Source organism: Peromyscus eremicus, chromosome 22 (assembly GCF_949786415.1).
Source record: "Peromyscus eremicus chromosome 22, PerEre_H2_v1, whole genome shotgun sequence".
In the NCBI taxonomy this organism is placed as follows: Eukaryota; Metazoa; Chordata; class Mammalia; order Rodentia; family Cricetidae; genus Peromyscus; species Peromyscus eremicus.
In genome coordinates this window covers 22,826,973-22,854,018 of record NC_081437.1, presented here as the reverse complement: position 1 = coordinate 22,854,018, position 27,046 = coordinate 22,826,973, and the positions used below count along the sequence as shown (strand labels likewise).

General features: G+C 46.5%; 2 protein-coding genes across 3 annotated transcripts; both read right to left on the bottom strand.

Annotated features, from left to right (window-relative positions):
* Positions 1-62: 62 nt before the first annotated feature.
* Positions 63-3,448, bottom strand: Znf513 (zinc finger protein 513). Of its 2 annotated transcripts, XM_059248716.1 has the most exons (4): positions 3,152-3,448; positions 2,739-2,897; positions 1,314-1,901; positions 63-1,227 (listed from the first exon to the last, which is right to left on the bottom strand). In XM_059248716.1, exons 1-4 carry the CDS (start codon positions 3,204-3,206, stop codon positions 401-403), a joined length of 1,629 nt encoding a protein of 542 aa, XP_059104699.1. In that variant the 5' UTR covers positions 3,207-3,448; the 3' UTR covers positions 63-400. The 2 variants fall into 2 exon arrangements, with proteins under 2 accessions (XP_059104699.1, XP_059104698.1); XM_059248715.1 differs by lacking the exon at positions 3,152-3,448 and having other exon boundaries at positions 2,739-3,116.
* Positions 3,449-4,063: 615 nt separating this feature from the next.
* Ppm1g (protein phosphatase, Mg2+/Mn2+ dependent 1G) lies at positions 4,064-26,762 on the bottom strand. Its single transcript, XM_059248306.1, has 10 exons — positions 26,543-26,762; positions 9,193-9,262; positions 8,825-8,910; positions 8,393-8,525; positions 7,358-7,773; positions 6,073-6,237; positions 5,559-5,793; positions 5,113-5,242; positions 4,777-4,879; positions 4,064-4,451 (listed from the first exon to the last, which is right to left on the bottom strand). Exons 1-10 carry the CDS (start codon positions 26,660-26,662, stop codon positions 4,233-4,235), a joined length of 1,677 nt encoding a protein of 558 aa, XP_059104289.1. The 5' UTR covers positions 26,663-26,762; the 3' UTR covers positions 4,064-4,232.
* Between the last annotated feature and the right edge of the window lie 284 nt (positions 26,763-27,046).

Here is a 27,046-nt window from a genome sequence, read left to right as displayed (position 1 = left end):
CTCAGCAAGGGCCGTGCTCAGGGTGAGGCTTGTTGCCATTGCCAATCCAGCGCAGACATGGCTTTGTTAGTGTTTCCTTTATTATAAAGCACTGAAATAAGTTAAACAGGTGAGAGGCTGGGCGGTCCCCCAGCCAGTTCATCCATGGCCCCCGGGAGCAGTGGCGGTGAATCCAAGGGCCTGATCACTGAGCTCATTGAGAACATGAGCCAAGACCAAGCCCCCTGGTCCATATGGCCCCCTGCCCATGGGATTCAGGCTGGTCCATATAGTGCCTAGGTTAGTCTGTGTGGAGCCCCTGGCCAGCGGGGGAGAAAGGGGAAGGTGATTTCTAGTCCATCTGTATAAAATGCAGGAGAGGCGGGGCTAATTCCTAGGGCCCCAGGTAAAAGAACCTAGTTCAAGGTGAGTCTGTATGGAGGGCCCTGCTACCAGTAGCACCTAGGGCTGCCGGACCCCGAGTGCTCAGAACCGAGGGTGGGCTATGAGGTGGGGCCCAGCCCTCGGGGGCAGAGAGACCAGGCCCTCCTGCGCCCCCGTGGCCATGCACCTTCTGATGGCGCTTGTAGTTGTCCCAGTGGCCTGTGGTGTAGGCGCAGGTGGCACAGCGGAAGGGCTTCTCGCCCGTGTGTCGCAGCATATGACGTTTGAGGTTCATACTCTGGTTGCAGCTGTAGTTGCAAAGGCTACACCGGAAAGGTTTGTCACCAGAGTGGATGCGGCCATGACGCTTGAGGTTGGCCAGGTTGCCACAGGCGTACGGACAGAGGGGGCACTTGTAGGGCTTTTCTCCTGTGTGGACACGCTGGTGCCGTTTCAGGTTATCCAGATGAGCAGAGGCATACGGACAGCGGGCACAGCGGAAGGGTTTCTCACCACTGTGAGTCTTCATGTGCCGAGCCAGGTGGTTGGGATAGTGAGTGGCAAAGGGGCAGAGGCTGCAGGCGAAGCCTTTGTCACTGGGGCCCTGGGGTCCCCCGCTGGCACCCCCTCCAGCCTCTCCTCGCATGCAGCGCCCACACATGGCCGTTCCCAACCGGCTACCCTCACCCTCCTCCAGTTCTTGACCACAACCCCGGCAGGTCCAAGGGAACAGCAGCTCCGGCAGTGGTTCTGATCCAGTTCCACACAAACCCTCCCCTTCACCCCGCAGCTGCCCACAGTCGGGCAGGAAACTGGCACCACCGGGTGGCACATGGAGGCTCAGGTCTGGAAGGAGCAGAGCATCTGTGGGAACAATGAGACGTGGGCTATTAATCCAAGTATCTCACTCCCCACCCACGTCCCGGGATCCCCGGCGGTCTGCCTTTTACCTTCCGATCGCCGGGGCATCGTCCCCTCCTGCTCTGCGGGACTGGGGGGCCGGGCTGGTCGTGGAGCACAGCATCGGAAGCCACAGGTCGGGCAGGGAGGCGTGGGAGGCCCTGTGTGGGTGCGCTGATGCCGCCTCAGGTTGCCCAGGCTGCTGCAGGCAAAGGGGCAGTGGGGACAGCGGTAGGGCTTCTCGCCAGTATGGGTGCGGGTGTGTCGCGTCAGGTTGACGAGCTGGGCCGAGGCGTAGGGGCAGCGGCCACAGCGGAACGGCTTCTCCCCGCTGTGTGTCTGCATGTGCCGCTTCAGGTGGCTCGAGTAGTGGGACACGAAGGCGCAGAGGCGGCACGAGTACAGTAGCCGTGGGGGCAGCGGGGGCCCCCCACCCGGCCCTCCTGCCCCACAACACGGCCCCTCACCTGTCGGCCCCCCACACAGCTGACAGGCTGGGCCTGGCCTCTCACCCCTGGCCTCCCCTGGACCCCTGGCTGGCTCCTCAACTTCGCTCTCCGCACTTAGTGCCCGGCCGCCCCCAGACTCGTCGTCACTCAGCCCATAGGGAAGTCCAGGTCTGGCCCCCTGAGAGTCTCCTGGTGAGACAGAAATAAGGGGGGAAAAAAAACCATGGTTCAAGACCAAGTTCCAAATTCTCATTTCTGGTCCACTTACCAGCCCCACCCTTCATTTGAAAAACAAAACCAAACCTTTTAGATCTCTCCCAGGAATCTAGGTCTCCCTACAGTGACTTCAGAACTTTCTGTCCACCTCTCTGCGCCTAATGACTGACATGGGCGGACCTACACCATTTCCGCTGAATGGAAAAGATCAAGGGCTTGAAGAGGGGTGTAGACTGATGTGAAACGTTAATTCTTGATAAGGAAAGTAAAAGTACAAAAGACCCCGAGATCTTTTTAGTAAGCACTAGTTTTTGTATAAGGCTGATTATAAAATGAAACCCATCTCAAGAAGCACAGTTTGGAGAAAGTGGAAACAATGTAATGCAACTAAACACAGAAAGGGCAGATTCTTTTACATGGGGGCAAAGGGGTTCAGCTTCACTCCCTGACTTACAAATATTCAAGGAAGAAAGAGACTTGAAACCTCTCAGCACAAAGGGTCTGCTGCTACAGGTCAGAGAGTTGAGGGTAACTTACTCACACAAGTCCCTTCCACGAACCTCTTGAGGTGCACATACAAGGAATGGGCTAGGGGCAAGGGTACTAAACGGTCAACCCACCTTTGTATCCATGCCACCCCAGCCAAGGGATGCTGCTGAGGGACCCCTAAGCAAACCAAGTGATCAAGTGTGAAGCCAAGCCAGTCCTAGGTTGTAGCAGGAAGTGGTGTTTTGGTCACTGGCACTGACTTCTACAAGGCTCAATCACCACCAATAGCCACTGATCCTTAACCACGACCCCTAAACACACCTTCGGAGTCTCTCTCAAAACCCATGAGCTGGTCGTTGTGGCCGTCACCTTCCTCCTCCTCCTCCTCTTCCTCCTCAAACTCCAGATCTTGGCCTAGTAGCAAATCGCTCTCCAACACCAGGGCCCCAGGTCCTTCGTCGAAGGAATCTTCAGTATCCACTAGAGAGAGGAGGGTGCTTGTGGAATCTCCCTCCCTGGCCGTGCCCATAATCCGAACCAGGGAGCGGGCCATTGTGAACTAACTGCGCTTCCCGTACTCGATGACCCTCTCGGGTTCCCTTAATACTTTGGTAGGTAGCTAAGAGCCCAGATCACCCGCCCCCAAACCTCAGGAGTACCCCTCCACCCTGACCTGAGCCCACTGGACTGACCCCACCCCTGTTCCTCCCGGCTCAAGGCCCCTGACCCCTGACCTTTGACCCCCTCGCATTTCACGGGCTGCGGGTGGCTTTGCTTCCTCCGGGGCATCGTGACCGGCTCCAGCCCGACGCGCCTCCGGCCCGAGGCCGCCCGGCCCCGCCCCTCCCAGTCCGGCCCCGCCGCCGGCCCTGGCTCTCAGGGTCCTCGCGCCGCCCCCATACAGCGCTGCGGGCCCTGGGCAGCCCCCGGCCCTGGCCCCGGAGCCCAGCTCAGGTCGCTCCCGTCGCCGCCGCCGCTTCCATTCATGGAGCCCCCTATCCCCCTCCGGAGACCAGCTGGTACCTCCGTACCCGCTTCCGCTTCCGCCGCCGCACAGCCGCACGGGACGCGTAGTTTGTGGGCCGCACAACGGGAGCGCGGCCGCAGCGTGACCGGGAAGTGATTGGGCCGCTCGGCTGGCCGACCAATCGGAGGCTGCCGGAGGAAAGCGGCCGGCCAGCCAGGCGGAAGGCGCCCTGCCCCCTCCGCCTACGAACTAGGAAGCCGTGCCGAGTGAGAGGCGCCAGGATGGCCTCCAACCGGCGGCCCGCTCAGTTCACTGCTAGCTCCCCCCGAAGGCGCGGGACTGACTGGCAGGACACCCCGACAGACAGCTCCCGACGTGCTCCCGTAGGGCCGTGTGGGGCCAAGGTAGGAGAGTAAGAAAGGACACCGTGGGCACGATTAGGTTTTGTTTGGCCTTTAGTCTGAAAAAGTGTTGCTCGAAAGTGTACAACAGAGAGCAGGTGCAAGCGGCTGGGGTCACAGAGCCGCCAATAAAAAAGAATGTCCTTAAATAAAGTGTTCACAGAGTAAAAATCAGAACTGCCAGTCCTTCCCTCCAACACAACAGAGCACAGGCACAGAGCCCGTCGACGAGCCCGAGGAAGAGCAGACGGAGAGGGGCAGAGGCTCCCAGGCCGCCCGCCTGCCTGCCGCGTGGGGAGAGTCCTCTTTGGAATGGGCTGAGGAAAGCCACCCAGCTCCCCCTGCACACCTCACACCCACTGCTAAGGCTAAAAGAAAAAAGACAAAATTCAGTCTCGGGTCCAAGGGCTCAGAGCACAGTCCAGGTGGGCAGGGCCAGGACGACTGCTAGTCCCGCTTGGCCTTCTTCTGCTCACTGCCGCCGCCGCCGCCGTTCTCCTCAGCCCCCTCGGCCGAGAGCGCCGCCCCCTCCTCGAGTTTCCTCTTGCCGCTCTCGGGCTGCAGCGCTACTGTGTTTCGGGGCTTGAAGCAAATGATGATGCACGTCATGTTGTCACACCCTGTACCGTCCCCAGAAGTGTCTGGCGCCAGGCACTGATCCAGCAGCTACAAAAAGGTTGAGGCAGTTTAGCCACGGGGTTTGACCGCCTTCCTGGGAACCTAGAGTTCCACAAGAAGGCTTGGCCTTGCTAACTATCACAGGGTTGCAGAAGGGAAGGAATGGGCAGCAGGCATCACAAAACCCACGCTTGGGAACTTTTGATGCCTAAGGCTACATCAGGGACATGAGGAAAGACGCAACTCTGTAATGGGGTCTTCCAGTGTGTCTGGGGGTGACTAATACTACTCCCAGCCTCAGGCCTCAGCTCCAGTGGAGAGAAGAAGGTTGCGGCTGTGTAGACTAGGTACCCTCCTCCAGCTTCAGACTCACCTCTTCCACAATGGACGACAGTAACCGAAGCTCCCCATTTTCATCACGTTGGCTGATTTTTGATTGAATAAAGTCTACAACTTCCTGGCTGCTCATCACATTCCTGGGGTCAAAAAATGATAGTCAGAATCCTTAGTCCCACCAAGGCAGAGCAGAGTCATGTAGGCAGCAGTATTGATGCAGGCCAATGTCAACTCCTGAAGAAAGGCTCCTCAGCTCTCTGCCTTGGGCTTTAATTCACCGAGAAGCCAACCTTGAAGCTACTCCTACCGTAGCTGCAGGCCTTACAGAAGTAAGGTTGCAGAAGGGCATTTCAGGGTATTCACCAGTGCTCACCAGATGCCATCGCAAGCAATGACCATGAATTCATGGTCGTCAGTGAGAGTCAGCACCTTGATGTCAGGAAGGGCAGAAATCATCTGTTCCTCGGGTGGCAAGTTTTTGTTCCTCTTGTAGAAGTGGTCTCCTGAAAGGTAAGAGTGGCCAGCAGTTTGAATGCTTCCCAGATCTCTATCAGAGGCAGGCCCATGACTTAGTGGAATGAAGAACTAAACTCTAGCTTTTGTAGTTTCAGATCTGCTATCAGAACAAAGGGTTCATCTGCCTTTTTTTTTTAATAACCAGGACACAGTGAGAACTATAACTTCACTATTTCACAAAGATGTTTAACATTATTCTGAAAGCCACAGGGCTTAGACTATTAACCTTTGCTCCTAGGTAATCTGGGATAATCAGAGGACAAGACTGCAAGGCTTCCTTCCCTACAGCTTCTTAGTCCTCACCAATGGCCCTGGAGAGGTTGAGGCCTCCGTTGACTCGCCCGTCCATGGTGACCTTGCCGCCGGCGTTCTTGATGCGCGCCAGCTCTACCTCGTCCTCTGGTTTGTGGTCATAGGACATGTCTAAAGCTTTGCCGGCTTCCGACACCACACAGCGCGAGTCCCCCGCATTGGCCACGATCAGCTGCTTCCCCCGGATCAGGGCCACCACCGCGGTTGTGCCGCTGTCGGAGCCGGGCTGAAGAGGAGCAAAGGGGGCCAGCCTGGCGGGAGCGTCCAGGCACGGGGCACCACTCCCGCCCGCCGTCTGTGCTAGAGAACCGTAACAGATGGGAGGGGCCGTCCGGGGACGGCGGCATGCTCCCTTGCCAGATTGCCCTGGCAGTTCCCACTGCAGAATTAATACTCCTGATCATGAACTAGAGACTGAAAAATCAAGGGATATATTTCTTAAAATCAGGAGATTTACACTTGTTTCTTGTTCCTTCTAAAATCCCTCATTTCCTTCTCCACATACCTCTTCCTTGCCTTCCATTCCAGGTACCATCATCTCTTCTTCTTCTTCTTCTTCATCATCCTCTTCGGCCTCCTCGGTGTCGTCCTCCTCCTCCTCCTCCTCCTCCTCCTCCTCCTCGTTCTCTGCCTCCTCACTGCTGTAGCCATCCTCTTCTTCACTGCATTCCTACCAGAGGAGTCCAAGCCGTTGAGACTGGGGCACTGGGACACCCTTTGCCCACCTTCTTCAGCACAGACTCAAGATACAAACCCGGACAACAGTCAAAGATATAACCAATAGGTCATGGAAATCTGGGGCAGGGGAGAAGCTAGGATGAGCATGACAAGCTGACATTCTGAACTGGGCACAGATGTCATCAGCAAAAGAAGCCCTGGGGAGGGTCAAAGCAGCCAGTCAAACACCTTCTAGAGAATAAATTATTGGAAAAAGGAGACACCCGAATACCCAAAGTAATAAAAACTGCCTTCTTGTTCTCTCTCTAAGAGACAGATCCCGGGCTGGAGAGATGGCTCAGAGGTTAAGAACACTGGCTGTTCTTCCAGAGGCCCTGAGTTCAATTCCCAGCACCCATATGGTGGCTCACAACCATCTGTAACGAGATCTGGCGCCCTCTTCTGTCCTGCAGGGATACATGCAAACAGAACGCTGTATACATAATAAGTTAAAAAAAAAAAAAAAGAGAGAGAGAGACAGATCCTGAAAGGTCAGAACTAAACCACTCTACTGTACCAGAGAGCTGGCTCTGGGTAAAGCCTGGTGACCTAGGTTCACTGCTCAGAACTCCCAGGGTGGAAGGAGAAGGCCAACCTTCTCAAGTTGTTCTCTAACCTCCACAAGCATATGCTCGCACTCGGTACACACATGTACACAACACAAAATTAAATAAATGCTTTATTTTTAAATCTTAAAATTTATTCTTCTGGATGTAAAATCAACAAAGAAACGGTAAGGGGTTAAAGGTACGAGACAATGCACTCAAAGGCAGCTTAGAATGCAGTGAGTCTTGGGGGAGGGGTCAGAAGACCCAGAGGGTAAATTAGGCGCTTGCTGGCAAGCCTGATCACCTGAAACTGTTACCAACATCAACATTATCCCCCAGGCCTTACATGACAGAAGTAGAGAACTGACTCATGCATGTTATAGACACTCTGACCTCAACAAACAAGCTATGGAAACACACACACACAAAATACAATAGAAACTTTCAAAGAGAGCTGGAAGCCAGGACGGCCCCAAACAGGCCCTCACTGCAACTTCAGTACCCGCCTGCCTCACAAAGCCTTACCTCACTGTCGTCCTCTTCCTCCTCCGCCTCATCCGATTCATCCTCACTGTCCTCAAAGAACTTGGACTTAGCAACTCGAGGCAGCTTGTCAGAGGCTGAAGAGCAGGAAGGTCCAGCCTCACCAGTAGCAGTGCCAGGCTCCCCAGTTTGGCCTGCCTCAGTCCCATGTTCCGAGTTGGAGGAAAGGCCTGTGTGGCCTTTGGCTGTGGGGCCATTTTCCTGGGAAGGAGTTTCCCTAGCTGGGTCCTCGGGTCCAGCCTCCCCATTGAGGCCCTGAGGCCCTGGTTCATCACCTGTCCCAGTTCCAGATCTAGTGTGGGGAGGGCCCTTCTGACAGTTCTGCCCGTATCGTGTCAGCAGCTCTTCAATAGTCATGGTAGCCTCCTCATGCAGCAGTGCAGCCTCCTCATTGTCCACTGCAGGGAAGAGACCAGATCAGAGCCCCATCCCACTCCTCACAGGACAGTCCCTATGAGGACTAGTCAACACTTCTTGTCACCTCAGGATGCACTTCCCCATTACCTCCCGAGTCTAAGGCTCCACTCACTAATCAACTCTCAGACAAACAGTCCCTCGAGTTCTCAATAGCATGCTGGTCTTTCTTGGTCCAAGGAACACCAGTTATACTTCCCCAGTGTACCTCTCATTTGTATTAAGTTGAAACCTTAACTCTGACTGAGGACCCACAAAGCCCGAATACTAGCTTAAAGGAAGGGCTAAGTTGTAATATCCAACTATCAAGGCTAATAACTGCCCCAGTCTTGGAGAAAAAAAAAAAAGTCACCACATATATAACATATATGTGTGTGTGTACCAGGAAAACCACATCAAAATATCAAAACATAATATATGCAAAAATGCTTAGAGCTCTGTACTAGACAAAAGTTAATTCTCTTTGTTATAATCACATATAATGTAGAACACTATACAGGGTTCTTAATGTGAAAATTCCCCACGTCCTTAGGAAGACATCATTTCTTGGAACTGATAACAACAAACTGCTCATTTCTTTCTAATATAGGATGCCACACTCACCATCATCTTCATCTGCTACTTTTTCTTTATCATCCTCATCTTCAGTGGGTCTCCCTGCAATCTGTGCCAGTTCCTTAATGACTTCCTCTGTGGTCAACTTGGCATCAATAGCCAAGAAGGCATCTTCTAAAGCCTGAATATAAGCAAAGTAGTATAAGATGACCACCTGGGTACAAATGAACTGCCTAATATACACAATCGTAGGCACACAGTTGGGATGCAGATTCAGGAGTCACACTAAGACAAACAAATAGATAAAATGGTTTAGCACCCTGAGAATATGGGAAGAAGCTTGTTTTGGGCATAGGACTCTTTAAGAAAAAATGTCATAGACAAACAATAGGTAGAGAGCAAAGAGAAGCCAAAGGTTGGAAAATGAGGGAGAACCCTCCAAGAATTAATGTGGAGAAATAACAGTGCAGGAAGACAGACCTTCTGTAGCTTGCCTTCCTTGTAGGCCTTCTGATCTTTGATAATATCAGGAAGATATTTGGCACAATACAAGGCAACTTCCTCCCCTAGAAGAAAGGTTTTATTAACAAAACCGCTTCCCACATGCAAAGACACAGGTGATAAACACTTTAGCAAACCTGAGACCTAGCTGTAGAACAACGGGAAAGTCTGACTCTGAAAACACATTTCAATATCACTTCTCTGAGGAAACATATCCCTTGAGTTTTTCTTACCTATTATACTTAGTTCAACCCTGGAAAGTAAAAGAACAAAGGATCCCTTCACTTGCCCGTTAAAGTCTGGAGTTGGAGTCTCAGACTGTTACCAATATGATCTGCTAAAGTTACCTCCATGTCCATCGTAGACAGAAAACATGGCTGTCTCGTTGTCCAGCTCAGGAATACAGTTGTGAGCATCCTAGAAGACGAAAGAACATAATCAGCATGTCTCAAGTTCAAACATTACTTCTCCTGTATTTTAGGTCACAAGGTACTTTCATATCTTCATAGCACCATCCTCTGGCTGGCCAAACATGGACTAGAAATGAGAAAGGAAGGTAGTTGATAAAAGAATACAGGAGAGGAAGGCAAAGAAGGTGTCACAAAGGAGTAAGAAGAGCAGACACAGACCTCCACCTCTCTAATATAGCATCCTCCTCTCTAGGAGATCCTGGTCCACCAGAGAAGAATATTTGGTTATTAGCTGTTCAGTAAATCAGACCTGACCCTTCCAAGCTATAGAATCAGAATACAGGCACTTTAAAGTTACTTTTGGGCCCACGTGATGGCTCAGATCGTAAAGGTGCTTGCTGCCAAGCCTGTCTACTTCAGTTTGATCACCAGGACCCACATGCATGGTGGAAGGAAAGAACACATTCCCAGGAGTTGTCCTCTGACCACACATGTTATCATGGCACAGGAACACCCTCCCTCCAAACTAAACAATACGTGAGATTTAAAAATACAGTTACCTGTGGAGCCATTCTGAATAACCAGTGAAATTCAAGGAAGAAAATGTTGAAGAGAATAAATAGCAAGAAGACCATAGGACCTTACATACCTGAAAACCAGGGGACTCTACACAAGACTGTAACAGCACCAGATAATACTGTGCTAACATACTTTTTAAAAAAGAAGCATTGTAGTATCTTAACAAATTCTTCCCAAAGCTTAACTCAAGAAGTTGTCCTCAGCTTAAAGGATTTACAAAGGAATTATCTTTACAACAAATTAAGTTATTAAAAAACACTGTGTATAGTACTTGCTAATTAGAATTTACAGCTCCACCAGGCTCCTATCTCCTACCCCCAGGTGGAATTGAAATACCACTCCATTCATGAATTGAATCTGAAGTGGAGCTGGAAAAGGCCCTGGCCACACTACCATTTCTTCATTAAAAGGACAAGCTTGATCAAATTCTTCTAACAAGTTTCTACTGCCTCAAACTTATGTTCCAGGCAGGGCAAAGTTCAAGCAAGGCTGTCAGTCAGTCTGTGGTAAAAGTGTGTTGCAGCTTATTGTACAATACCCTGAAAACAACCAAAACTTCCTTCAGCTACTCTCTTCAGACAGAAGGGATAAATGCTAATTAGCACAGTACTTACCTTGGGTGAGTTAATTTCTTTTTCTTTTTCTTTTTTTTTTTTTGGTGGGGGCGTGTTCAAGACAGAGTTTCTCTGAGTAGCCCTGGCTGCCTTGGAACTCACTCTGTAGACGAGGCTGGCCTTGAACTGAGAGATCCCCCTACCTCTGCCTTCTGAGTGCTGAGATTAAAGGTGTGCACCACCACTGCCAGGCAGGTGAGTTAATTTCAATCATAATTCTCCATCCTCTTTAAGGCATCAGCATTTTAAAATTTATATCAATATTGAAAAAATATGAATGTAGTAATTCTCTTATTGGAGCTGAACTAAGACTATGGCATTGTTCTTAGCTAAGAAAATGAAACATAAGGCAGGGAAGAAAGACATCAAAAAAGGACACCCCCCCCCAATGTCACCAATACAAAGTGTCCCCAAAACAGGCAGCATACCTGTGGTCATCATCAACTGCAGTGCCTTTTTTGTCTCATCTTCAGGCCCGAGTTAAGTACCACAGACCAAAGGTCCCATTCTCCCTCTCCCACGACTCCACTGTGGACCACACTAGCTAGCCTTCCTTCCATCTAAGCCAGTGTTTTTCTTCTTAGACCTACTCTCCTCTCCTCTTACCACCACACAAGAACATTCTCATTTGTACTTATGACTGCCTATTGCTCGGCATCATCTCAAACGTCAATGTTCCTAAGAATGCATTCACTAATCAAATATTTGAGACTCTATTATGTGTCAGTGTGTTCTATATGCTTGGGCTAAATCAACAAACAAAAGGGAGACTAGGTCAAGTGATTCATGAAAATTTTCCAGTGAGAGACATAATACATAGGAAGCACTATTGAAATGGGGGAATAGCCTCTTAAGATGGCTTGTATTGGAACCCAGCACTTGGGGAGGCTGAAAAGGACTGCAGTAAGTTCAAGACCAGTCTGGACTAGAGTGAGACCCTGTCCCACATCCTCTACACCCCAAAGGAGAATTAGCTTGGCTTATAGAAAAGCAGAAGAACTGAACTGACATGGGATAAACACAGGGTAAGTGTATGCATGCTAACCCCTAAGAGCTTCTACCTCAGCAGTCACCACTAATTCCTGAGGAGCGTCCAATTTTGACCAGAACAATTGTATCATTTTAATGTTGCCTTTATAATCCTGCTAATTTTATTTGTAGTTTTGTTACCATAAAATTTGTTTACACACATTTGTTTTGTTTATTTTCGAGACAGGGTTTCTCTGTGTAGCCCTGGCTATCCTGGAACTCCCTCTGGAGGCCAAGCTGGCGTCTAACTCAGAGATCTGCTTGCCCTGCCTCCCAAGTGCTGGGATAAGGCCGTGCCTCACCATGCCCAGGTATGTCTGTCCACATTTAAATAACATTAAAATCAGTTTAATGACACTGGAGTCAGTCTAAACACTAATGCAGAGACATTCTTTTTGTACAAACTTAGAACTAGAAAGTAGTAATATACAGTAGCAGTAAGAGTGAAGCAGAAACACATTCTTGTAGCCCAAACCACCAGGTTATAAATTAGGTTTCCTGGAGAACAACTGGCTACCATATATCAAAGTTTGTAAGTTGAGGGCTGGAAAGATCCTGAGTTAAAGCACACTTGCTGCTCTTACACAGTACCAGAGTTCACTTCCTAGTACACGCTAAGTAAGATCCAAAATTACCTGTGACTCCAACTCCAGGGGATCCAATGCCTATTTCTGGCCTCCATAGGTACATTCACACACATGCACATACTCACACATACATACAAATCTTTAAACATTTTTCTAAAGTGATCTATGAATTTGACAACTTTTTGTTTGCTTGTTTGTTTTGTTTTTCAAGATAGGGTTTCTGTGTAGTTTTGGTGCCTGTCTTGGATCTCGCTCTGTACACCAAGCTGGCCTCGAACTCACAGAGATCTGCCTGGCTCTGCCTCACGAATGCATGCGCCACCACCGCCCAGCCTACTATTGTTTGTTTTACGACAGTAATTAGACAAGGATACAGAAAGTATGAGTATAAGGATATTTAAATGCTGAGCATGGTGGTATATGCCTAGAATCCTAGCACTTGGGAGGCTAAAGTGGTAGGCTTGCCATGAACTTGAGGCCAGTCAGGGATACATAGCAAGAAGTTCACAAGAGAAAACACAACAACTTATTATAGCATTATTGAGTAACAAAAGCAATTTTAAGCTGCGTTTGGTGGCATACACCTTTGATTCCAGCACTCAGGAGGTAGAGGCAGGCAGATCATGGAAGGCCTGCCTAGTCTACACAGTGATACCCTGCCTAAAAAATAAAAACAACTAACTATCAACCACCTAAACTTCTACTAATGATTGCAAATGGAACTTCTCCAATAGAATATAAATAGCAATTAGAATTGCTAAGTACCAAGTCAGGCATTTTGGCTTACAACTGTAACTGCAGCACTAAGGAGACTGAGGCAGGAGGATCATTACTTTGAGACTAGCTTGGGCTACACAGTAAAACCTTCTCTCGATCAAAGTAAATAAAATAATATTAAAGGTATGTTTGTGTACACAAAAATGATGAATATGTGTTAAAGAAATGGGTTCACAATATATTAAATGAATAAAAAGAAAAATGTTAAAGGTGTATTTAGCGCCTGGAAGATAATATATTAAACTTGAAAGTGTGTGGGGGGGGAGGTTTTTTTTTTCTGTTTTTCAACATCTACTTAAATTTCTACAGAATTTTCTACAGAATATGGCCACCACCATGCCCAGTCCTATCTGTATACTTTAAATCACTTCTAGATTACTCACATTATTTAATTCAATGTAAATGCTATAAAAATATGCATTCTTTTCCCCCCCACTTTTTTGTTGTCTTGTTTGGTTTTTCTCTAATTCTATGCTGTATTCTTTAAAGAATAACACCAAGAAGTAAGTATAAGGCTGGGCGGTGGTGGCGCACGCCTTTAATCCCAGCGCTCGGGAGGCAGAGGCAGGTGGATCTTTGTGAGTTCGAGGCCAGCCTGGTCTACAGAGCGAGATCCAGGAAAGGCGCAAAGCTACACAGAGAAACCCTGTCTCGAAACCCCCCCCCCCCAAAAAAAAGAATTAAGTATATTGGGTTCAATTGGGTGAGGGTTAATACATGTTCAACATAGCCATGTTTTCCCCCAGGTTTTTTGTTTTGCTCTGGTTTTTGTTTTGTTTTCGTAGTTGGTTGGTTGGTTTTTCAAGACACTGTCTTTCCATATAGCCCTGGCTGTCTTCAAACTCAACAACTTGCCTCTGCTACCCAAGTGGTGGGATTAAAGGCCAGCTTTGTTCTGTTTTTGAGACAGAGTTCCACTACAACTATCCTCAAACTCATGATTCTCCTGTCTCATCCCTGAAAGTGCTGGATAATAGGATGAGTCACTATAGTTAGCCTTTTCCAAATATTTCTGATATGCAGTTGGCAGGATTAGCTGATATAGAGGAAAGGGTGGACTGCACTAAATGATCTTCTGGCCACAACCTTGTGTCAATTTTACCCTCTTTTATAATATGGAATAACAATAGTTTAACCATTTTATCAGAGGACAGTCACCAGGACGACACAAAACTGTAAACTGCCATTTGCTACATAGATATTCTGCTCTGAAATCTGGCACTTGGTTCACACTTTTCTCGTCTATCCTTCTTAAAGAGAAATGCCCACAATAGATTCATCTCACATCCAGGTCTCAGTTCCTAGAACGATCCCACATTACTCTTCCACTTTTTGGTGAGATTATAGACCTACGATATTATCTGGAATCGTTCCACCTTCTCTAAGAGCTTTAATTTCACTTACATCTTTACTCAGAACCTTTACCTTTGGAGTTTTTGTTCTTTTCTGAGCCACAGCCAAGTATTTCAACATCATCTCTTACAATCTAGAAAAACTCATCCAACCTTGTATAACTGCCAACTGCTTTCTTTAGTCAGTCCTAAATCAGAAACACTAAGTACTGTTGGTCACAAAATGTATGAGATCATGCTGACTGCGGCCACTACTTTCATTCAACGTTTTTGTGTGTGTACTCTGTGTACACAGCTAGTCAAGTCTTTCCCACACTGTTCAAGTTCAGTGCTATTCTCTTTCTCTGCTGTTTCTCCCTACCTTTATCTAAACTTTCCTTTACCTCTGGTTCTTCTCTTCCTAGACTAACATCTTCTTTAAGTCATAATCTCAAATCCTTCTCTATCAACATCTTATTTACAGCAAAAATATGAGAGCAATCCAAACAACTTTTTTTTTGCAGGCTTCATTCTCAGGTACTTTGAAGAATTAACTTGTACAAACCATGTCACTGTTTCAGGGTTTCTTGAATTTAGTGAAGAGCTATACTTCTGTACCTTCAACTGATTGTTCTTAGAGGCTGTCCGTTCCACTTCAATACTCTTACAATAGGAACACAGACGTCTCCATTAAAAAATAATAAGCTGGGTGGTGGCGCACGCCTTTACTCTAGTACTCAGGAGGCAGAGGCAGGCAGATCTCTATGAGTTTAAGACCAGCTTGACCTACAAAGCAAGTTCCAGGACAGCCAGAGCTGTTATAGAGAGAAACTCTGTATCGAGGGAGGAAGGGAGGGAGGGAGGGAGGGAGGAAGATTGAATTGTCTTCCATCTTTTTTAATATTGTATTTATTAGGTTTACTCAGTTTACTTTTTGTGTGAGCATTTTGTGTTCATGTTTATATGTGCACCATGTGTATGCTTGATGTTCAGAGGTCAGAATTAATCCCCTGAACGAGAGTCACAGACGGTTGCAAATCATGTGGGTATTGGGAATCGAACTCAAGTCTTTTGCCAGAGCAACAAGTGCCCTTAATCACTAAGATTATTTCTTTGGTTTTATTTCTTTCTGTGGAATTTTTACTTCCCCAGCCAACACCCAATAGTGGTCCATCCTTAAATTCCTAGCTGTTAGTCATCTATTAGAGGACTGCTGAGTTATTCTTGGTAGCTTTCATCACATTGTTTCTGCCTTGCTTAATTTAAGGCAGTCACCCCTACCCATGTGTATAACTGAATCTCCTAATTCTAATGCCATTCTCCAACGACTCCACTTTTAACACAGATACTCTTCCACTACCCAGCAAAGCACATATGTACTCAGTCTTTTCTCCTAGCCTTCTTCCTAACACTACCTCCCTTACTCATTCCTCTGTCTGTTAGACTCCACATCTCAATGACTCTAAGACGCCTTTCCCAACTATACCAATGCTAGAAACTTGCAGTATTTCTTGCCTTTACCAATAATCGGGCACTGAATAGACACTACCTCACACTGTCATCCAATGTTCCACGAGAGAAAGGAGTCCTATGTCCAAAGCCAGATTTTAAACCAGTATGCAAAAGCAAAGCCTGTTTTAAATTTCTTTACTGCTCTGGGGTCTAATGCAGATCCTTCAAGTCTGCTTATAGGATGGTGCTATGGTTTAGATATGGTTTGCTGTCTAGAGATGTATATGCTCTATAGAGGCCAGGCCCCCAGTGTGGTAGTGTTGAGGTAGTAATGGTACCTAGAATCAGGTAGAGGCTCCAGCCTTATGGAAGAGTAATGTTGGCTTGCAGGAATGATTTAAGTCTGGTAGAGTGTATTACTCCCACAAGACTGCTTACCATGAAGAGAGCCTGAATCATCCCAGGTCTCTTGCTTCCTAAGTCTTAACAACAAAGGATCTCTTCGACAGGTTCTCCTAACATCTGCCACACAGTTCTCACCAGGGTGGAACAGATTCTAGCACCGTGTTTGAACCTCCAAACTGTGAACTAAAATTTTTCTTTACAAAGGATACAGCTTCAATGGGCATTGGTGGTGCATCCACCCGTTACTCAGGAGGCAGAAGCAGCTGGATCTCTGAGTTGGAGGCCAGCCTAGTCTACAGAATGAGTTCCAGAATAGCCAGGGCTACACAAAGAAACCCTGCAGGGGGCGGGAGGGTAGGATGGGACGGATCTTCTCTCTCACTCGCAACATGAAACCCAGAAATGTATTATTGTGATGTCTAGAAGAGATGATTCAGAATACACACAACGTGAGTCACCAGAGAGTAAGGCTATTAGGCCTTGGTCTTCCTAAGTCATATATTCCACAGCCCTTTTGACCTTCTAAGCAATGTATGCATCCATTTAATAAAGGGTTAGTTAATTCTCTTCACTGGTTCCAATCTCCTGATAGCTATCCTGTCTCTAAATAACCACTGAGATACACACACACACACACACACACACACACACACACACACACATTTATCTAAATCCTTGTAAGTCAAGATAAAAGATTCAATGGCAGTTAGGAAGGGAATTATCTTCTAATTTTAAGAGCCAGTTATGGTGGTATATGCCTATAATTCCAGCACATGGGAGGTAAAAGCTGGAGGATCAAGAATTTGAGACCAGTCTATACTATACCAGATCCTGTCTCAAATAAAAAGGTCACTGAGAGGGCTCAGCAGGTAAAAAGGTGCTTGCCACCAAGCCGGATGACCTGATATTCGGTTCATGGGTCCCATATAGAGGAAGGAGAGAACTAACATCCACAAGTTATCCTCGGACCTTCACATGTACACTGTGGAATGTGCATGGCTCTCCATATACACACATTAAGAAATACGAAATAAATCTAATAATAAACAAACAGCCCTAAAAGATAACATAATAACATATAACTTTAAAAATTAGGTGTGTTCAGCCTGGAAAGATGGCTCAGTTGGTAAAATGCTACCATGCAACTGAGTTCTGATTCCCATCACCCACATAAAAGCCAGACAGCACAGGGCTACATAGTGAGAACCTGTCTCAGAAAATAAAGCAGCTGGGCAGCAACACTCGTCTGTGACCCCAGCCCTGGGTGTATGGGGATGGGAGGCAGATAGGTAGATCCCTGGAGCTCATGGGCCTGCCCGACAGTCTAGTCAAATGGATGATCTCAGGGTTCAGTGAGCAACGTCTCAAAAAATAAGATGGCAAGGCGATTCAAGGAGACACAGGAAACCATCTGATGCCAATTTCTGGCTGCTACTCAAACACATGCACCCATGCGCACAACCACATTGAATAGAGAGATATTACACACACACACACACACACACACACACACACACACACACACACTGCATGTATTTGATAAAAATAAAAATTAAACCAGGCATGGTGGTACATACCTGTAATCCTAACACTTGGGAGGCAGAGGCACAAAGACTATGGCAAGTACAAGAATCTGATACAAGTAGATAATTTGAGGCCACCCAGGGCTACATAATGAGACAATGCCTCAATTTCCCTACCGTTTAAAAAAAAAAAAAGTCATACACATACAGAGTATAAAATAGTGGTTTCTAGGGACTGAGGAATTATCTTCTGAGTCAGAGTTCCAGTTTTCCAAAATAAAGAGTTCTGCAAATTAGTTACACAATGTGAATATATTGAATACTGCAAAATGCATTCTCCTTTTCTTGTTGAAATAGGGTTTTGTGTAGCATAGACAATCCTTGAATTCCTACCCCGACTTCTCAAGTGCTGGAATTACAGACATACAGTATCACATTTAGCTTTAAATTGTACACATGAGTGGTTAACATGTAAATGTCCTTGTGTATTTTACACAATTAAAACACTTAGTCAGAGCCTGGTGGTGGTGTCTTGTGCCTTTAATCCCAGCACTTGGGAGGCAGAGGCAGGTGGATCACTGAGTTCGAGGCCAGTCTGGTCTACGGAGTGAGTTCCAGGACTGCCAGGGCTACACAGAGAAACCTTGTCTCAAAAAACTAAAAACTAAAAACAAACAAAACAACAACAACATGAAAACACTTAGCTAGAAGTGATGGCATACACCTATTTTAATCCCAGTATATGGAAGGGATGAGGACTGCTGTGAGGTAGAGGCCAACTTGGGCTAACCAGTGAGTACAGTCTCAAAAGGATCTGAAAACAAACAAACAACACAACTTCTTACACCAAAAGTCCAACCTAAGATGGCTTCATTGGTGAATTCTACCAAACAGAAATATTGGTATAGGCCGGGGATAGTGGTGGTGGTGGCGGCACACACTTTTTTTTTTTTTTTTTTTTTTTTTTTTTTTTTTTTTTTTTGGTTTTTCGAGACAGGGTTTCTCTGTGTAGCTTTGCGCCTTTCCTGGGACTCACTTGGTAGCCCAAGCTGGCCTCGAACTCACAGAGATCCGCCTGGCTCTGCCTCCCGAGTGCTGGGATTAAAGGCGTGCGCCACCACCGCCCGGCATGGCGGCACACACTTTTAATTCCAGCACTTGGGAGGCAGAAGCAGTCAGGACCTCTGAGTTCAAATCTAGCCTGATCTACAGAGTGAGTTCCAAGATAGCCAGGGCTACACAAAGAAACCCTGTCTCACCTCCTTCCCCCCAAAAAGCAGTTGAGCAGTTGATAGGGATGGAGAGATGACTCAGCCATTAAGAGCACTTACTGCCCTATTGGGACCAGAGTTCAAATCCTAGAACCCACATTAGGCAGTTCACAAATACCTGAAACTTTACCTCTATGTGATTCTTTCTTTTTTAATAATTTATTTAATGTTTTATTTTATGTGCACTGGTGTGAAGGTGTCAGATCCCCTGGAACTGGAGCTACAGTCAGTTGTAAACTGCTATGTGGGTGCTGGGAATTGAACCTGGGTCTCTGGAAGAACAGCCAGTGTTCTTAACTGAACCCTCCAGACCCCCTCCAAGCAATTTTACACCCCCTCCTGGAATTTGTGAGCACCTGCACGCTCACACACAGCATACATACTGACATAAACAAACAAAGACATTATTTGACAAAACTTAAAAGCCCATTCATGACAAAAAACCTCAAACAAATTAGAAAGGAAGAAACCTCCTTACCCTAGTAAGAGCTTATCTATAAGGGATGGGGACAGAGCTCAGTGGTAGTATTCTCACAATACACTTCTGTGACCTCAAGGTTTTTCCTCACATACCAAATAAATAATCCTAAAGCAGGAGACATTCCAAAACTCCTTCCCTAGGTTCAATTAGTTTGCTAGTGCAAATCACAGAATCCTGGGAAACATTTAGTGAGTGCAGGACTGGGCATTGCTGAACCATCTCAACAGACTGAGTGAGGGGCTCAGCTTTCATGCCCTCTAGTGATCTCCACACATTCAGCTACTTTAAATTCCCTGGACTCCTTTGGTGTTACACAGGCACTGATTAATCAAATCATTGGCCACTGGTCATTAACCTATCAGCCCCTCTAGTTAAGGATGTGTGCTGAAAGCCCCAACTATCTGCTATACCTCAGTTTTTCTTGTGACAATCCCTCATTCCTAAAGATACATAGGGGCTATCAGCTGTCACCCAGATCATTAGCATACAAGACACTACTTTGATGAGTCCAAGGATTTTAATATGACTAGATACAAAGGGCAAATATACATTTCCTAATATCACTCACAGCAATTCCATTTTTAGATATACCAAGATATATTTCCACACAAAAAGTTGTACATGCATCATTATTCACAATAGGCAAATGTGCAAATCTAAACATCTATCAGCAATAAAGAAACAAAATTACAGGGAAATATCATTGAGCTATTAAAAATAAAGGACTAGGGGGCTGGAGAGCTGGATCAGTGGCTAAGAACACTGGCTGTTCTTCCAGAGGTCCTGAGTTCAATTCCCAGCAACCACATGGTGGCTCACAACCATCTGTAATGAGATCTGGTGCCCTCTTCTGGCCTGTAGGTATACATGCTGACAGAACACTGTGTACATAAGAAATAAATCGTTTAAATACATACACACACACACACACACACACACACACACACACACACACACACGGGGGTGGGGGTGTTGGTTAGGAGCATTTGTTGTTCGTTCAGAAGACTTAGATTTGGGTTCCAGCACCAACATGGTGGCTCATAACTGTAACTCCAGTTCCAGAATATCCAACACCCTCTTCTGACTTCTATGGGAACCAGATAAGACACATGGTGCACATACAAATACATATGCAAAACACTCATACACATAAAAATAAAAATTTTAGAAATCTTTTTTAAAAATTACATTTAGGGCCAAGCCTGACGATCCGAATTTGATCCCTGGGATCAACATCATGGAAAGACAGAGTCACTTCCTGCAAATGTCCTCTGATGTCCAGACGGGCATTGTGGCACAGGCATGCAGACACATATGTACATGATTAAAGAGATGTAATAAAAAACATGAAAGTTACACTTAGTAAAAGCAGCCTGATGCTAAAGGTAACATATTGGCCACCAACTCACAGTCCTCTGTTTCCCTTGGTAAATGGCATTTTCTTCTTTTGCAGATTCCCCTGAGCCAGAGACCAACACCACCAGTATTCTAGGATGACAGGGCTTAGTTGTCCCGTTTTCAAATAAAACTGATAAACTCACAGGGCTGGAAAGATGGCTCAGTGACTAAAAGCATTTGCTGCTCTTACAGAGGACCCCAGTATGATACCCAGCACTCACATGGTAGCTCACAACCATCTGGAACTCCAGTTCCAGAAGATCTGATACCCTCTTCTGATGTCCATGGGCACCAGGCATATACACAGTATACAAACATGCATTTGAGCAAAAAACTTATACACATAAAATAAAAACTGATTAACTCAAAGAAAAAAGGTCAACTCAATTCACATAAAATGTTCAGAAGAGGCAAACCAACAGAAACAATATAAATTAATGTAAGATAAGGTGAACTCAGGCAGTGGTGGTGCACAACTTCAATCCCAGCATTTGGGAGTTAGAGGTAAGTGGATCTGAGTTCATGGTCAGCCTGGTATACAGAGTAAATTACAGTACAGTCAGGGCTACACAAAGAAACTGTCTCAAGGGGGCTGGAGAGATGGCTCAGAGGTTAAGAGCACTGACTGCTCTTCCAGAGGTCCTGAGTTCAATTCCCAGCAACCACATGGTGGCTCACAACCATCTGTAATGAGATCTGGTGCCCTCTTCTGGCCTGCAGATATACATGCAGGCAGAACATTGTATACATAATAAATAAATAAATTAAAAAAAAAAAAAAAAAAAAAGAAACTGTCTCAAAAAGCAAAAAAAAAAAAAAAAAAAAAAAGTCTGACTAGGTCCTAGACAACCTGAGAGTCGTTACTCCTTTGAGAAACTTCTATCTCCAAAAATATTACAATTCATAACATTAGCAAAATTTACAGTTATGAAGTAGCAATGAAAACAATTTTATGGTTGTGGTAGCATTAGGAGGGTTGAGAACCACTGCCTTAGACAAAGAAATTTTGATCTGGTTCAGTAAATGGAACGTGCTCTAAAATACGTGTGAAGATCAGGTAATAAATGCTTCTTAATTGGAGATTCCCTCTCTGAAACAGAACCCCATGGCATGCTTGTGATATCCGATATCCCATCTTATAATATCTTCCCCATTAAGAAGACTGAAGCTTTACACAGTTGCACTTGACTATCATCTCAGCACCTGTGAGGGGTTCAAGGTCATCTTCAGCTACACAGAAAGTTTGAGCCTACATGAGGCCATCCTAAAACAAACAGTCATGCAAGCCTCTTAAGATTTTTCTATTCAGCATTACATTCAATTCTAGATGTTCTCTAAAAAAAAATGTTTAAGATATATTGCTGTGGAATAATCCTTCTGTACATTGTGAATATGTATTACTCTCATTGGTTAAAAAAAAGCTGACAGGCCAGGCTGGAGAGACAGCTCAGAGGTTAAGAGCACTGACTACTTTTCTAGAGGTCCTGGGTTCAATTCTCAGCAACCATATCATGGCTCACAACCATCTGTAATGAGATCTGGCGTCCTCTTCTGGCCTGCAGGCATACATGCAGATAGAACACTGTATACATAATAAAATAAATCAATCTTTAAAAAAAAAAAAACAAAAAAACCTGACAGGCCAGTAGCCAGACAGGAAGTATAGGTGGAACATGCAGACACAGAGGACTCTGGGAGGAGGAAGGAAGGGCAGAACTAAAAGATGCCAGCCAGAGCTGAGCAAGCAGGACATGTAAAACATGAGGTAACAAGGCATAAGCCATGTGGCAAAGCATAAATAGAAATATGGGTTAATTTAAGTGTAAGAGTTAGCTAGAAACGAGCCTGAGCTATCAACTGAACATTTACAATTAATATAAGCCTCTGTGTGGTAGCTTGGAAGCGGTTCCCAGGATGGGAAAACTTCGCCTACATATGGTGTTCCAACATGGCACAACTACATCCACATAAAACCTAAGAGAACTTGGAGCTCATTGGTTAATAAAAAGCTGACAGGCCAGCAGCCAGACAAGAAGTTTAGGAGGGACATGCAGACACAAAGGACTCTGGGAGGAGGAAGGGCAGAGTCAGATGCCAGTCAGCCACCAAGCAAGCAGGACATTTATAAGTAATAGTAAGCCTCTGAGTGGTTACTTGAGAATTGGCAGGTGGGAGAAAAACATCCGATCACTTTATTTATATATATATATATATATATATATATATATATATATATATATATATAAAACTTTATGTGCATGGGCATTTTGCCTGAATGTTTATCTGTACATCACATGTGTACCTGGTGCCCCAGGATGCCTGGAGAAGGTGTTAGATCTTCTGGATCTGGAGTTACAGGTAGCTGTAGGCCGCCACATGGGTACTTGGAACAAAACCAGGGTCCTCTGGACAAGCATCAAGTGCTCTTATCTGCTAAGCTATCAATCTCTTCAGATCTTTGATAATCTTTTATGACTACTACTCAAAATTAGACTCAAAACATATCAATACCAAATAGGACATGGCAATGCATACCTGTAATCCTAGCATTCAGGAGACAGAGACAGGAGGATACCAGCAAATTCCAGAACAGAAAGGGCTATATAGAAAGACCCTGTCTTCTCCCCTCAGCTCCCCAAAAAGGTTGCAGAGGTGACAGTAGGTAAAGGCACTTGCCACCAAGTCTGGCAACCTGAGCTCAATCCCTAGGACCTACAGGTAGAAGCAGAGATGAAATGTCCTTTGAACTTCACATGTGTGTTATGGCACATGCATACATCCACACAAAAAATAAATGTAAAACAAATTAAGACATTGACACAGCTTTTTAAAAAGGGGAAAATATTTACTGAATTTTGTAAAATCCTAACTCTCCACAGAAAACTGTTCTGCTTCTTTCAGAGGAGCCTCAAAATTCCTGCTCCTTTTTAGCAGTACATTGCCTTTGGACTGGACTTCTCATCAGCAACCAAAACCTCACAATGTTTTCTGTTTCTCAGAGCCTCTTCTACTCTTAACCCCACAGCACACAGCTCAGCCAGCTCGAGGATCCCTCCAAACATGAAGAAGAAAGGAACATTGCTGTGGTACTTTGACGCAGGTGTTCCCCACCCCCACACAAAAAAGAAAATTCTAGTTCCCCACCAAGAGGGTTGGAAAGAGGCAGTAAGTATAAAATGTCAGCTTCTGATGACCACCATCCACCCTTGCTTCAAGAGAGGGAGTAAAACAATTCTAAGGCTAAAATCTATGTGTCAGAATTTTAGCAACCCCTATAAGGTAGACAATTAACCTTACCTGGAACTCAGTCATTAGAACCAAGCCAACAATGTAAACGGGCTTCATTAAAAGGTGGAATCAAGCCTGTTCCTTAGGAAAAGAGGGACAAAGATATACCATAACCCTTCCCCATCTTTCTGGACCATTGAGCTATATATACTCCTAGGTCAAGAGCTTATTTTCTGAAAAGATTCATTTAAGAGACTAGAAACCATAGTATCTTAGTTCTTTTCTTACAATAGCAAAGACACTATGTAATACCTGGAGGGAGGAAACAAACCTAGAAAGAAAAATATCTATGAAGCAGAAAAGAATCTGAACTAGCTGGGCAGTGATGGCACACGTTTTTAGTCCCAGCACTCGGGAAGCAGAGCCAGGCGGATCTCTGTGAGTTCGAGGCCAGCCTGGTCTACAGAGTGAGATCCAAAACTACACAGAGAACCCTGTCTCAGGAAAAAAAAAAAAAAAAATCTGAACTAGTACTCCAAGAAGATAAGGCATAAGTAACTCAAACAAGAGGAAATTCAGGAATAGCACTGCAGGAAGGCTTTAATGCTCAAGTAGATTGCATCTGAAAATGAAGATTAGGATCCCAAGAACAGTCAAGCAAAATTTTCACACAAAACCACCCTAAACTAGAAATGAAGTAGTTCTCTAATCACTAATGGAGAAACCAAAAAAAAAAAAAAAGGGGGGGGGGGAAATGCTTAGCAGGTAAGTAAAAACACAGAATTCCTGGATTTGAAAACACTCAAGCAACTCAATTCACAAAAATCTAGAAAGAGTTCCCCATAAAGTGGAAAAACTATTTCATTCCACAGCAATGGAAATCAAGGAATGAGAAACTTGAAAAGTCTGAGATAAACAGTCACTAAAAGAAAACATGATAGCCTAACCCAAACACCAGCCAGACTAACACAATGCCACCCCCCATTTTGAGAGAATGAATGAATAAGAGAATGGGGTATCTATCAGCAGAGGCCAGAAGAGGACACTGGGTCTGTGGAGCTGGAAGATACAGGTGGTTGTGAGCTGCTTGACATGGGTGCTGAGAATCAAACTCTGGTCTCCTGCAAGAACAGTAGCCACTGAGGCATCCCTCAGGCTTTCCTTCTGAAGGAAAGGAAACTATCCAGGTGTCTCTAACTACAGCCAGTTCGTTGTATAGTACCACTGAGAAGTATGAAAGCTGTGCTTCAGTCTGACGCCTAGAAGAACAGTACCTCCTGTCTCCAACAACTTAATACACACCGATTCTTTGTATCTAGATACAAGTGTGCTAACCTTTTAGGCCTCAATTTCCAAGCTGTCAAATATGGGCACTAAGCCAGATGAGACGGATGAATAGGACCCTCTCCTTGCTCAAACTGTTTATCTAGATGCTATAGATAATGCTAGAACCATTATCAAAGGCTGCTGAGAGAATAAATTTTGAGTCTGAGAACAAATCATTTAAGTTCACACTGTCATTCCAGAGCTAACCACAGGGAGGAGCGAGGGATTTGAGAAAAATCCCCAAGGGAGACAGTATTTGGCTGCTACCTGAAGCCCACCTACCAAGTGGATAAACCCTCAATTCCAGACATAATTAGAGCATTTACCTAGTCCCTCTACCTAGAGCTCGCAAAATTTCTCAAAGACATTTATTGTCCACCTTTCCCATTTCCATCCTACCACCCAGTTTTTCCTGTTCATTGTCGTCTCACATCCATTTGCTCAACGCTGTTAATCCACATGGTTGTTTTCCCTTCCATCCAAAGGGGATTTGTCTTTTTTTAAAAAAAAGTTACCCGTAGATTGTGACGAAAAAAAAATTGCTGCAATGACTGAAAATCAAGTAGACTAAATTATAAGCACAGGAGAATGACAACTTAGTAAGTTTTAAAGAAATCGAGTGAGGAAAAAAATTGCAAGCATCATTTTTTTAAAGCAAGCCTAGAGACAGACAATTCTTTCCCTAAAGGTCGTAAAAGGTTTCGGAAGGAATACAAACAATTCTCGAAGGTCAAGCAGAGCCTCTGAAATGAACACCAGGTGTCTAAGGCTAAAGCAACGAAGGGTTAAGCATGGGAAACACATTACTCGCCCGGGCTCCTTTTTTCCCATCAAGTTTCCAGCCCCAAGAGGCCTGCCACATCACACATTTGAAGAATAAAAAGCGAACCAGCCATTCACATCTATTCCGCCAAGAAGCGAGCAGACAGCCAATCTTGCCTCTCCGCTCTGACAACTACACCCCATGCCGCCTGCAAGCCTGGAGGGCTGGGCCGGCACCCGAGGATGGCGCGAAGGCACCGAGAGACCGCGGACAGTGGGCGGAAGGTGCCTCTCCCCACATGGCAGGGCTCTCGGCGCCACCGGCCATCGCGCCGCGGTCCCCGAGCTCAAGCAGCTGCCTCTCCGCCCGGATCCCGCGCTCGCCGCCGCCTCCCGCACCGCGGCCGCAGGCTCTCGCCAGGGACCCTTGCCCGGGGAGCACCCCGTCCCCTCCCCCGCTCCCTTTCTCTTGTCAGGCTCTTGCGGCCGTGCAGCGGCCAGCCTCTGGGGCCCTGTCGCCTCACCTCCATGGAGACGCGCCAGCCTTGCATGGCGGAGAAGCCGTAGGGCAGCGGGAGGCGCGGGGCGCCAACCCCGTCCCCGGAGCACTTCACCGTGTTGGGCTGGGAGAGGTAGGCACCCATGGCGGCGGCTGGCTGGCCGGCCGGCGGCCTGTGGGGCAGGCGAGCGGGACGCGACCCTTGCCGGCGCCGGAGCCGGGGGCCCCGGGGGCGCGCGTGGCAGGGAGCGGGCCCGGCTGCGCAGCCGACGCAAGGTGCCGGCGAAAGGCGCGAGGCCGGCCAGGAGGCGGTAACGGGACGGGAGCGGGGAAGAGAGCGGAAGCGGAAACGCGCGGCTCCAGACCCCGCCCCGCTGGCGCGGTGAGCCGCTGCGGGCGGTCATTTCCTTAGCAACTCGCCCCGCCCCCGGGGACAACGGCCCGCCCAACCGCCGCTCCCGCGAGACTCATCGCCACGCCCCCCAACGGCCGCGGCCCGAGGGAGCGGCGGGAACGCGCGGCCATCTCC